Genomic DNA, 14,228 nt, shown 5'->3' with positions numbered 1-14,228 from the left:
GAGATGGCGCTGTTATCTCAGGGTGGTAGGAGACCCAACGAAATCTCGAAACGTGATGAGTAGTTGCTGCCACAGATGGCGCTGTGATCTCAGGGTGGTAGCAGAACCCACGACATCTCGAAACGTTATGAGTAAGAGCTAACGCTCTTGAAATACATCAGTAGATATATACATAGAAACTTAAACATAAATGAGGTTCACGGAAAAAAACAAAAGAAATGTTACATCAAGATAATAAAACGAATTAAGAGCAAATAGGACTAAGCAAAAAAAGCCAGACAAGCATGCAAGCCATAAAATCCACTTTTGCAAACAAAAAAATAACCATCAAGAGATACCACGCTGAAAAGCATTAACATGCACGTACACAGAACAAGGAGAACAACTGTTTTAAAAAGACAGGTTGGATCAGTAAATTAAGCAGAAAAAGAAACAAAATGACAATGCTGCAGTTTCTTGGGTTTATGATAGCAGCTGGTTAGTCAGTGGAGACTTGAACACAGAATTATCAGAAAATACAATATATCCGGTAAGGAGATTCGATCTTATTTAAGTACTCGGGTTGAATGAATTCTAGAAATCGTTAGTTAGGGAGAGAGGAATACCAACTTTATGACAATGACAAACATACCAAGGTGGTACTATCATTTCATTCTTAAGAATAAGGTTGTCATCATAAATCTGTGGAAAAAGCAAAGACGGAAAATTTTTCTACGTTGTCACAGCAGGAGTTGGATCACGCTTGATTGCATACTAATGATGCTGGAGATGTGGTGATAATTTTAAAGAATTAAAAGAGCCGCCCGGCTGTGGACAGATTCCAGTTGATACATGAGCACCTCTTGGCTGCGGTCCCAGACAGATGGGGCACATTCCAGTTTAGTAAGAACTAACGCTTTGTGAAGAAGGAATTTTACAGCACTAGAAGAACGGTAAAAATTTCGACACAGCATGCGATTAGCGTTTTTCTTTATACAATCGACGTTGGTCTTACAGGAGAGATGAGAAGGAATACATATGCCTATGTACTTGTAACAGTTACACATGCGCTGTTGTTATTATTAAGATGATATAGGGAATGCAGTATTACGACGAGAAACACGCATATAACTGAATTTCGATTTAGTTACATGTTCCATGTGTTAGCCCCGGCAAGAACATGGTCAATATTGCAGTAAAGAAGAGTTACATCAGAGTCACTGTTAATACGATGTAACCATCTGCTAAAGGTTTATCTGATGAACATAAACTATTAAGTAAGCCATTGATATATATGAGAAAGAGCAAAGGTCCCAGCACAGAGCCTTGCGGCATGCCCGATTCAATTGGTGAAGTGAAGGAGCAAGTGTTATTTTTAGTGGTAAATTCTGAATGATTAGTCGGAAAAACATGCAAACACGCAAGAATGTTAGTATCAAGATATCAAGATTAAATTTGCTTAGCTTTGAAAAATGTAGTTGACGTGAAGCCTTCTCACACGCTCTTGAAAAATCTAGGAATTACAATCGACAATAGCAACCTAGTCACGGACGGCATTCAGACAGTGCGAAACACTAAGTATTGAGTTTCACAGGAAATTAACTTACGAAATTCATGTTGATAATCTGAAAAAAAAACGCATTTGACTGTAGTGGAATGAAGAAGATGAACCAGCCCCGAAGCCAACGACGACGAAGCGCTCGCGCCGCCGTTTGGATGCTCGTGCTGGTTGGAACACTGCCGCTTGTGTCTGGTCTCTCGGCTCTCTGCCTCGTAGATTGCCTGTGCCAAGGTCTTCGTAGCCGGCGCTCCCATCGTGCCAATAAACCGCTCTACATTTGGTGGAGGTTGCTGTGTTCCCCTTTTCACCATCACCGTGGACCTTCGCAGCCGCACCATCCCGATGTCCACTACCAAGGCCAGTCAACAGCCCGCCGCCACGTCGCAGCCAGTCATCTGCTCCGGTGCCGTCCGGCAGCGCGACCCCGCTGTCTTCAGCGGCCATAGCGACCAGGACGTGGAAGATTGGCTGGAATCATACGAACGGGTGAGCCGCCACAACAACTGGGACGACCGAGCGTCATCTTCTATCTCAGCGATGTCGCGAACCTCTGGTTCCGCAACCACGATGCCGACATTCCTACTTGGGCCGTTCTAAAGAGCATTCTTGCGGAGGTTTTCGGCCGTCCTGCAGTGCGGAAACTGCGCGTCCGAGCTCAGCACACGGATGAGACTTTCACCAGCTACATTGAAGACGTAGTAGACCTCTGCAAGCGTGTTGATCCGGCTATGTCCGAGGCTGACAATATCAAACACATCATGAAGGGTATCGATGACGATGCTTTTCAGATGTTGTTAACGAAGAGTCCCACCACCGTTACCTCGGTGTATACCCTTTGCCAGAGTTTCGACGAGTTGCGCAAGCAACGTCTTTGCGCTCGTCGGCCTCCTCCGCCTGCCGACTCCATCTCCGGCCTCGCCATCAATCCAGATCTACTTGCTACCATCAAAGACTTTGTGCGGGATGAGGTCGGCCGGCAGCTCTCGCTCCTATCTCGCCAACATCAGACACCGACCCCCCTCAGCGCTGAGATCCGGCACGCCATCACGCAGGCGGTCGCTGACGCCCTCCCTCCTCTTCCACAACCAGCCGCCTTGGATCCCCAGGTCGGCCTTCCCCCGACCCCGCCACCGCCTGTTGCTGCTCCGTTGAGCTACGGTCCTCCAGTTGAAGTGCCGCCTGCCCCCACTCCCGTGCCTCTCACGTATGCCGAGGCTGTCGCGCGACCACCGCGACCGCAGGCTTACACGTACGTTCCTCAAGTGGTGCCTGCGCCTGCTGCTCCACGGACCCGCTTCACGCCCCCTACCTACAACCGTTGGCGCACGGCTGACAATCGACCGATATGCTACGTCTGCGGTCTTCCGGGCCACGTCGCGCACCTCTGTCGACGCACTCTGCATGCGCCTGTCCACCCTCTGCCAGACTACCCTGATGCAGACCGTACCTTTCGCCCACGTTTCGGACCACAACCTCAGGAGACCTCTCCTGACCGCGAGCACGGTCGCCAGCCCTACGTTTCCTACCGCTCGCCTTCGCCTCGCCGCCGCTCATTGTCGCCCATGAGGCGTCGCAACGTCCGCGCCGATTCGGAAAACTAGCAGCCGCAGTTCCGGGGGAACGAACTGCGCACTCATCGCCCTGCTTAAGTCCTCGCCTTTCCCCGCCGAACCTTCTTGACGTTTTTGTCGACGGAATCAAGACACTTGCGCTTGTGGACACTGGGGCCACCGTTTCTGGTATTCACGAAAACTTCTGCCGCTCGCTTCGCAAAGTTACAACCCCATCTTCTGGACTCTCACTCCGTACCGCCAGCGCCGATACCGTTCATCCCTCTCCCGCTTGCACAGCACGCGTCGTCATCGCCGATGTTTTGTATGTTGTCGAATTTTTAGTCCTCCGTGCCAGCTCCCATGACGTCATCCTTGGATGGGATTTTCTCTCCCTGCACAGTGCCGTCATTGACGGTGCCCGTGCGCACGTCGTGTTCTCTCCACTCTGCGATGCGCTCCTCAACGAGCCTCCGACTCGTTGTGCTGCTAAGCTTGTTGTCGCCGAGGACACTGACATTCCCCCTGACAGTGCCGTGCTTGTCCCTGTTTGCGCCGCCTCAGTTTTTGACGCCACTGTTCTCTTCATGCCTTCCCCTGTACTTGCCTCTCGCCGACACCTATGTCTTCCCTTCGCCGTCATCGACATTCACCACGGTGCTGCCGCCATCCTCGTCTCTAACACCTCATTCTCCGCGCTCTCCCTGCTCCGTGGCGAGTGCCTCGGCCATTTTGAAACCGCTGCTTTGATCTCTTCCTTCGACACTGATGTAACCTCCTCCAGTGCCGAAGTCGCTGCCCTCACCCCACGTGGTGCTACTCCAGCTTTGTCATCGGACATTTTCGACCGCGGCATTGACCGCGCTCTCGACACTGCTCACCGAGCGCAGCTCCTTGCCCTGCTCAACCAGTTTCGCTCATCGTTTGACCACCAGTCGACTTCTTTGGGCCGTGCGACCACTGTCGAGCACCACATTGACACCGGAACCCATGCTCCTCTCCGTCAGCGCCCCTACCATGTGGCGCCTCCCGAGCGCCGCGTCATAATTGAGCAAGTTGACGACATGCTACAACGCGGCATTATTCAACCTTCCGCCAGTCCTTGGTCGTCCCCAGTCGTCCTGGTTAAAAAGAAGGATGGCTCGATATGATTTTGCGTGGACTATCGCCGGCTCAACAAAATTACGCGCAAAGACGTCTACCCGCTACCACGTATTGATGACGCCCTTGACTGCTTGCAAGGCGACGAGTTCTCCTCCTCCCTGGATCTCCGTTCCGGCTATTGGCAAGTCCCGATGGCTGAGTCCGACCGTCCTAAAACGGCGTTCGTCACCCCTGACGGACTCTATGATTTCAACGTGATGCCATTCGGCCTCTGTAACGCTCCCGCAACGTTTGAACGAATGATGGACAACATTTTGCGCGGCCTCAAGTGGACTGTTTGTCTCTACTATTTAGATGATAATGTCGTGTTTTCGCCCGATTTTCCGACTCATCTCAAGCGCTTGCGCCAAATACTGAGCTGCCTCACCAATGCTGGCCTTCAAATTAATCTCAAAAATGTCACTTTGGTGCCCGGCAGCTGACAATACTCGGCCACCTCGCCTCCAAAGACGGCGTCCTGCCCGATCCTGACAAACTCCGTGCTGTCGCTGATTTCCCTAAACCGACTTCTACAAAACAAGTGCGCCGATTTGTGGGTCTCTGCTCCTATTTTCGGCTATTTGTTCCCAATTTCGCCTCCATCGTCGCTCCCCTGACGAAACTTCTTAATGGTCCCGCCGACCTGTCTACGTGGGACTCGGCCTGCGACGACGCTTTTGCTGCGCTCCGTCGTTTTCTCACCTCACCAAATATCCTTCGACACTACGACCCCAGTGCCCTTACTGAAGTGCACACCGACGCAAGCGGAATCGGCCTCGGGGCTGTCCTTGCCTAGCGCAAGCCCGAATTTCCTGAATACGTCGTTGCATACGCCAGCCGTGCCCTCACCAAGGCTGAGTCGAACTACACCGTGACGGAAAAGGAGTGTCTCACCGTAGTGTGGGCTCTAACAAAATTCCGCCCATACTTATATGGCCGCCCGTTCACCGTCGTCACCGATCATCACGCTTTGTGCTGGTTGGCTTCACTCAAAGATCCCTCAGGGCGCCTAGGCCGCTGGGCCCTCCGTCTTCAGGAATTCGATATCACCGTAGTTTACCGATCGGGCCGCAAGTACTCCGACGCCGACGCCTTGTCCCGCTCCCCACTGCCCTCTCCTGCGCCATCTTCGCCAATATCTGCATCCCTACTCGCAGCGCCCACTACCATGGACAAGCCCCATCAACAACGCCAAGATCCATGGATTTCATCGTTGCTCGACGTACTTCGTGCACCCTCTACGGCCTCCTTCCCTCGAGCACTTCGTCGCCAGGCTTCCCATTTTGCCCTTCGCGACGGTCTTCTGTACCGGCGCAACTATCGTCCAGATGGCCGCAAGTGGCTTCTCGTGATTCCCCGACATCTCCGCACTGAGATTTGTGAACACCACCATGCCGATCCTCAGAGCGCTCACGCTGGCTCGCTGAAAACGTACGAGCGACCACGCCAGAGGTACTATTGGCGGGGCATGTACAACTTCGTTGGTCGCTACGTTCGCTCCTGCACGGCCTGTCAGCAGCGGAAGTCGACACCTCGCCCTTCGACTGCCCCATAACAGCCAATACCGTGTCCGGCTCGCCCTTTTGATCGTGTGGGCATCGACCTATATGGGCCACTTCCCTTCACGACCGCTGGGAATCGCTGGATCATAATCGCCGTGGACCACCTCACTCGGTATGCTGAGACCGCTGCCCTACCTGCGGCTACTGCTCGCGATGTAGCCTTCTTCCTTCTTCATCACTTTGTCCTGCGTCACGGCGCTCCTCGCGAACTTCTCAGTGACCGCGGCCGTGTTTTCTTGTCTGAAGTTCTTTACGAGCTTCTCGCTGCGTGCCACACAGTCTACCGCACCACTACTGCTTACCACCCTCAAACCAACGGCTTCACCGAACGCTTCAACCGTACTCTTGGGGACATGATCGCCATGTACATTCACTCCGACAGCTCCAATTGGGATCAGGTTCTTCCGTTCGTCACCTATGCATATAACACCGCCTCTCAAGCAACCACCGGCTTTTCCCCATTCTTTCTTTTATTCGGACGCGAACCTTCTTGTATGTTGGATACAATCCTTCCCTACAACCCCGACAGCTCGGAATATGCTTCCCTCTCTGAGATCACCCGCCATGCTGAGCAGTGCCGCCAGTTGGCTCGCTCCTTCACCGCCGAACGTCAAGGTCTCCGTACCCATGCTTCCGATCAAGACACGCCCGCGGTTCACTTCTCCACTGGCTCACTGGTCTGGCTCTCTGTTCCGAATACGTCCAAATTTTCGGCCAAGCACATCGGCCCTTACCGCATCTTGAAGCGTACGTCATCGGTCAACTACATTATCGAACCGGTGACACCTTCTTCGGACCATCGCCGCCGTGGCCGCGACGTCGTTCACGTCAGCCGCTTGAAGCCGTATTATAGCCCCCTCGTAGTCTCCTCTCCTTGAGTCGCCAGGATGACTCCCTCTTTCCGCCGGGGCACTTGGAATGAAGAAGATGAACCAGCCCCGAAGCCAACGACGACGAAGCGCTCGCGCCGCCGTTTGGATGCTCGTGCTGGATGGAACACTGCCGCTTGTGTCTGGTCTCTCGGCTCTCTGCCTCGTAGATTGCCTGTGCCAAGGTCTTCGTAGCCGGCGCTTCCATCGTGCCAATAAACCGCTCTACAGTAGGAATAATGCAAGGTGACAGTACATGGCATGCTCTATGATTTTATATGGAATGATCGCAAGTAAAATGGGTCTATAGTTAACAGGGGAATGCTTATATCGACCTTCCAGTCTCCCGGAATGCAGGCTGTCTGAAGAGATTGCTGGAATAGATTAGAAAGTATTACAGAGTTCTATACTTTAGCTCTGATCAGAAACTTGGAATTTGTTATCAACCTCACATGATGAAGGAATTTTTGTTTTTATTTTATTTTTTTCTACGCCAGCAATATCAATGACAATTGCGTTCTTTTGCAAAATGTCAGCACCGGGATAGGTAGATAGATAACACAATTTTTGGAAAAAGCAGTAACAGATACCAACTTCAGAAAATTTGCTCACTCATCAGGATAGAATAGTTCGTCGGTTGAGTCTTAAGAGCAATAGCTGTGTCGTCTCTTTTCTCGAAACGTATTTATCGGTGACGTTTTCTGGAGATAAATTCCAGCTGGTATTGAAGCAGGTACGAAAACATGGTAAGTAATCATCTAAAAAGCAGAAAACTCACAATCAACAGCATCAAAATCAGCATTTTGTATTGGCGGATGCTTTTATTGTGGTTCATCTATTCAAACACGGCGCAGGACAAAGAAAAACGAAGCAATAAATGATCAATTAACCCTTTTAGGTAGGATATAGGCTGCAGAAGGTCAGGTGAAGTGGTGAGTACAAAATGTGAGATATTATCAGTAGCAGACGTAATTAGAGTTGCCTGAATTGCAGGCTAGGACAATGAAATCACTGGAAAAGTTCAAAAATCTCTCGTTCTCACTGGGAAACGGATTACAATAGGAACGTGCGTACATTAGACCACCCAATACTAGGGAAGATGAAGCCGCCTAGTAAAATGAAAATATTGGAATACTGGAGTGTAATCAAAAAATAATAAATTCCTTATAAACCGCTGCTGAGCTTGAAGCCCTTCGAGAGGAAAATTTCTACACCTGCTGGAAGGCAATTAAATATTGGTGTGTAATCTTGATCAGAACCTGTGCTACAATCTTTGGGATGTTCCTACGCCAAAGCACCCGCCAATCGCCAACTCATACATCACTGAGCTCTTTTTATCTGCTCTAGAGAAAGACCACCGTATAGCAGTTCCTTTGTTCCCTGGGCACAGTGCGCTCGATGGAAATGAGAAGGCCGATGCTGAAGCAAACAGCGCCCTCAGGACTGTTATCCGTGCAGTTATGTCCTTCTCTAGAAATAACAATGATTTCAGTCTTTAGGCCTTATTGAAGAATGCGACGGCGAGATACTAGAGTTTGCCGGATGATTGACAAATCCACCTTAAAATTTATGCTCTGCGATGAAAATTTCTGCTTAGCATGAAATTACGCACCCGCATGCATGCTTGCTGCATAGGCTCCGTTTAGACGTCGATTTCACGCGCGAGTACTGCTATTCAACAGGACTAGCGGACTGCCAGGAATTTTCTACAGTGGCACAATGGAGGCAGTGGAAGATGCATTAGTGTACTCATTTCTCAATTAAAAAAAGTAACCGCTGATACCTTCCCACAGCGCAGAAAGCAGTTTTTAAATAAATTTGCTGAAGGAATAATATTTTGTGTGATATGATGATAAACATTGGTTGCAATTTTGTAAAATGTTTGAGATTGTCGTCCAACTAACCTGGTGCCAAATTTTAGTGCGGCAAAAATGTTAAATTTGAAAAACCGAAATATCTGTTTGCTCACTACAGCTGTATGTTGTGTAGAGGCTGCGAACGTCTTCTTTCGACGCCTTTGTTCTCGCTAATTGGCATTATTTGATGAGCGCTGTGCTACTTTAGGAATTGAAGCACTGTCAAAGATAAATGAACCAATGAAAAAGTAAACTAAAACACGCAATGGCAAGCAAGGGAACATAGAAATTACGAAAGCATGATATGCTTCGAAAACATGTTGCTCTGGCGCGTGTCATGACAACTTTCAAATGGGACAGTTTTTCTGCTTTTACACGTTGAGCATAAAAATATGGGCCAGTATTGTATTAATAGACTTGTTGTAATAATCCCAAAGACAAAATCTCACTGAGCTTTTCAAGCACTTTAGAACAGGTCGTATTTATATGAAATAAACCGTCTGTGCAGATTTTAGGGATCGATCGTGCCAATCCCTTCAGCTCTCGTTCTCGCATGGGCGCCACCGCCGGCTGTGCGATGAAACCAGATGACATCGGGCCAGATTCCGGGTGTCGCAGAACGGACGGAGACCAATGTCAAAAAATAAGCGTTGGCTGGTGGTTGCAGTTGCGAAGTCGCGCAACAGGGGGGTGGGAAGCGAGGGGGGAGTCGTCCGCATTTATGACCAGGCCTAATACGTTTGGCTTGTTGCTACGCAACTGGGAAGGCAAGGGAGAGCAAGGAACTTTTGTTTTATGTCAAAGGTACTCCATTCGTCTCGTGGTGCGAGCAGAGTGGAACTTTTCCTGTGCACAAAAATAAAAACAGTCTGGGGTAAACTCTGCGCTCGAGACAGGCTCTGACTCACCGATTTAAATAATAAAAGGCATTTGGTGCTTTTAAATGAATGCTTGAGCGTGGTTGACAGCTTCGTTAAGCACCACGGAACCAAAACTGAACTTGCTAGTAAGGATGGAACCGTAACACTGAGTTTCAAGGTTCTTTGGAAGGAATATTTTTACGAGCAGCATGTTCTGAGCATGCAGTTCCAATTCTCTTCGAACTTTCGTGTTGCGCGGTGGTGGTCGTCTGTAGATCGTGACGCAAATAACCGCCACGAAAAAATTTGACTATATGCAGGCACGCCCCCATATGCAGGTTACGATGTTGGTGTTTCTTGTTCGTAGTCGCATGAGTCCTATGTTAGGTTATAGGTCACGGGCAGACCACATCATCATCAGCCTGACTATGCCGACTTCAGGAAAGAGCCTCTCTAATTAACCTGGTCGGCTGCCTGCTTTGGCCAGCTTATCGCAGTCGTCCTGATCTGTGAGTAATATGTCTCAGTCGCATGTAAGTTCCTAATCTCAATCCCTCTCTTAATTTTCTGCCGCTTTCTGCAACGCTTCCCTTCTCTTGGGGTTCACTATGGGACCCCAACCGACCATCGGTTGTCTTGTCTGCACATTAATGCCCTTCACATGCCTATTCCTTCTTTATTTCGACTAGGATGTCAATAGCATGCGGATGTTTCCTGAACCACTCTGCTCACTTTCTGTTTCTTAGCGTTACCACTATTATTTTCATTTCCATACCTCGCTGCAATGACCTCAATTTAAGTTTAACCCTTTTCGTCAGGCTCCAAGCTTCTATAGGTGGGTACCGGTAGCATACAGTTCATTTACACTTTTCTCTTGTGAGATACCGATATATTGCCTGCGATGATCTCAGAGCGCCTGCCTAATGCGCGCCAGTCCATTCTTAGCCTTCCAGTTATTTTAGTCTCGTTTTCTTTATGTGCGGCAACTACATGCCTTTACCATTCCAGTGCCTCACTACCATCGTGAGCTGCTGCTCCCGAGAAGTTAGTTTTGTGCACTTAGATTTTTTGACCGGCCATTTTTAATATTACGGCAACTGTATAGATCTCCATAGAGCTCCTCGGTCAATTTCAGTATCTTACCTATATTCGTATCCATATTTCACATACCTAACAATTCAGGGCAACCATAATTTTGAAATGGAAAGAGGTTATCAACGCAATTTTTATATATAGTGTAATATTTCACTATACCAGCCAATATATCAGCATATCTCTCATCGATAGGCTCGCACTTTTCGCTATTAACATGTTTGCTGTCATCAAAAGCGCTCCCCATTGGTTTTCTATATCATTCTTAATTGTTCGATGCGATTGATGGAAACAATTTGAAAGAAAGAGTTTGCTACATGTCGAAAGAATGGACCATTACCTTCAATATTTCCATAACAGTACGCTACAACTTTTCATTATTCAAAATTTTTGTCCAACAATATTGGACAAGCTTGCCTCTACGCATATACATCAGGATTTTGCTTGCACTTAGTTTTCTCTTGACCACTTTTAGGCTGCCTCCATTCTTAAAAGTGTGCTCGTTTCTCTCCATGATAAAAATCATTTTACCTGTTAGCGTACGGTTATTAACTTTTAACTGTAAAAGCAGAGAGTGGGGCAAAACGCGACCCAAATTTTGCAAACCAGCGACATTAAATTTTTATTATCGGGCAACAAGAAACAAATGCTGCAGAATTCTTACCGTTCTGACACACTGATCAGTAAATATAAAAACGTCAACTGAATAACAACACAGTAAAAGTTTATGAAACTTGAACCTTCAAAATGTCGCATTTTGCCCCACCCCATAGGGCAAAGTGAGACGGTGTGCGGGGTAAAAAGAGACGCCTTTCCAAAATCAACATAGTACTCACCTTTGCGATGAATGACCACGATGTTGGCTGCATAGAGACCCAGACAATCTCAGCGGGTCTATCCGAGTGGTAAGCAGTGTTCGCAGACCGAACCCTATGCAGTTTTGTTCCATGTGTCACTACTTTCTATGCGCTTCTGCTGCCGGGTTCTGCCGGTACCAATTTCTGAATGTCTTGCCTTCTTGGCAGCTTTTTTCTCCTTTATTTCCGCAGTTGTTGCTTTTTCGCTCAGCTGTGTTGAATTTACATGCGATTTGTTCCAATCGTAATGCGAAAACACGAGCTCTTAAATTTGATTGAACAGGCGAGCTTCCTATTCCCTGAGTCTGCAAACGACGACGGTAACAACGGGCGAGCCACAAAACTCTCATTCATTGCTACGCAGTGAGATGTCACCCCTTATTGTGCGGGATATGATGCGGTGGTATTACTGACTGACTTTTTTTTAGATTCGAGACCTGTTAACTTCATACTTTTTTCAAGACCGTCATAAGACCTCTTGTCGACAACAAGAAGTGTCGAGTTCCAATTCCTGATACGCTGTGTCAGCGATTGTATTTCTGGTACAACCCTTCGGCGACAAGAAATACGCTTCTCTCGCTTCGCCTACGAGCAGTTACCGCATTCCAGCGTGAACTCGAGTAATTACTGCTAAACCTGTCAGGCTGAAGTGATATGCACGAGAAGGGGCCTAATGGAGGTGGCATTGACACTTCATGTTGAATCAAGGCATTTTGCCATCACACCAAGCAAAACACCTTTCCAACCTTGGCTGTAGCATGGTACCGCCATTCGAATCATCATCCCGTCAAGGCGGCGTAGTTGTGAGGAGAGAAGTCTGGAAGGACGTAGTGCCGAGAATTTCACTCTCCATAATAACCGCCGCAGTAAAGTAGAAAGTGGGCAAGTCGATATTGGCTGATGATTGAAATAACGTTACTGCGTATCTCCTTTGTTCCTTAAGTAGTTAATTCTTGTCTCCGTTGTGACGCAGTAACGCTTTTTCGACCATAAATATTATCACAACTTTTCGGGTGGAAAGGGCACCACAGTGGCACCTCGACGCTTTCCTCTCTTTAAGCATGCGATGGTACTTTGGAGTCGATTGGGTGACGACCAAATACTAGATATATGAATGGGTGATTAGACGAGACTAACGCCAGCAGACAGCGGGCTGCAAATTGTGGACCTTTTTAATATTGCCTGCCAGCTCGTGTAACATGTTGTGCCTCCGTTGTGATCCTGTAGTATAAGGGAGGTCTACCTAGTCGTCGACGTCTTTCTGGGCTGCTCCTTATACAGGAGTATCATTCAGAGCCTATAACCTCAGACAGAGAACCACACTTCTCGCGCTATTGGCATCAGCAGCTGCGCCTGCAACTAAACGCATTTCACAGTCTCCATTCAAGTACCATGCTCAAAAACGGACCATCTGCAAACGGTTTGTCTTCTTGAGACTAAGGACCCTTCCCGATTGGCAGGATACGAGCGCTGCTTTCTACCACTATAAATTCACGCTCAACACACACGTGCACGCCGGAAACACAGACAGTAACACGCGCATTTAGTGCGGCTTGTGATGTATTTCGTTCTTTGCTTCGCTTCTGCTTTTCAGAGTGCTTACCGCACGCACTAACTTTTTCTGATTTGCCTTCCGTTGCATATTTTATATGACCAAAATCTTCTGCACTCTCCGGGCAAAATCTATCTTTCACGCATTCTATCTTCACACCTGCTGGTGTGTTGTTCTTCCGTCGCGAGCAGAAATGAAGGAGGCAAGAGACCGCACCGGTTGCCTGGATCCAGGCGCCCCAGACAACGGATTCCAGGTCGGCCGCAGTAACTTTCGAGTGGGTTCTGACGTCACCTTTGCCTGCCAGCCAGGCTACCACATGCGCGGGAATGCCACCATTTCCTGCAGGGAGGACAAAGAATGGTCAGCGGCTCTCCCCTTGTGCATCGGTCAGTACTCATTTTATCATAGTATCATTCAGCACTCTTGATTCATTCCTAATGCAAAAAAAAGCTGCGAAGTGTTCATGTAGCTGTCAAACTCGCAAATACGGTAGTGCTGCAAGCGCGCCAAAACATCTTACGGTGGGTTTGAGTAGAATGTATAAAATCACTGCGCATTAATTTTTTTTCAAATTATGCGTTTCATCAGCACAGCCGGTGCAAGTGTTCCATCACCATGGCGTCCGTTGTGCCCCAGGAACCTCTTGCGCCTGCGCTCTCTTCTACTTCCGTCACCAACACTGTCAGCGTGTGTGCTCGCAATTCAACCATCGCAATTCAACCAATCACAAGCGTCGCGTAGTCATATGATCTGCAAGCAAGAAGGGCGCTTGGACGGCTCCATGCTTACCATGGCGTAATGGCGCATTACGGCGTCACTGGCGCCTGTCACTGCTAGGTCTCAGTGCCGATGACGACGCCTACGCCGGACGCGCCGAGAGGAATTGATTAACAGCAGGCGCTGTAATACCTCTGTTACGCTCAGCAACGCCATATGGGGCCGATTTAATCGTAATGAGGCCTAAAGCGAGGCGATTAAACCAAACGAATTGCATGTCATGCGGGGATCAAGGTCTTGAAGCTCCACCTGGACTATGATGATCAGCCATTGTGGAGAGCTTTTATTTTTTCTTTGTCGAGTTCTTCAAGGTATAGCGATATCACATATCACCTGCGAGTAATTTCATTACAAAGACTGTCATAGCCACTAGTAACGTCAACGCCGCTAACCCATCACGGAGGGTAAAGTGAATGAAAGGAGTAGCGATTAACTTAAAGTGGAGACGCGGGTGCTATAATGAATATTTTATTAATTACGTGCGTATATGTGTTTCTTCTTGTTTTCAGAAATATAAATATTTTGAGTATATAGCAATTAGTTTCCGTAATATAGAAAAATAACTAA

At 48.3% G+C, this 14,228-nt stretch overlaps 1 protein-coding gene across 4 annotated transcripts in view; it reads left to right on the top strand.

The window, feature by feature from the left end:
- Positions 1-14,228, top strand: part of LOC144096606 (complement factor B-like) — a 227,044-nt gene that overhangs the window by 70,492 nt on the left and 142,324 nt on the right. For all 4 annotated transcript variants that reach the window (XM_077629415.1, XM_077629413.1, XM_077629416.1 and 1 more), the window contains one exon: positions 13,073-13,270. In XM_077629415.1, the coding sequence (XP_077485541.1) occupies positions 13,073-13,270 (198 nt within the window). The remainder of the gene's footprint in view (positions 1-13,072; positions 13,271-14,228) is intronic.

This window comes from Amblyomma americanum, chromosome 7, assembly GCF_052857255.1.
Source record: "Amblyomma americanum isolate KBUSLIRL-KWMA chromosome 7, ASM5285725v1, whole genome shotgun sequence".
NCBI classification, from domain to species: domain Eukaryota; kingdom Metazoa; phylum Arthropoda; class Arachnida; order Ixodida; family Ixodidae; genus Amblyomma; species Amblyomma americanum.
Note: the sequence above shows the minus strand (reverse complement) of the source record. Positions and strands in the feature narration are given on the sequence as shown.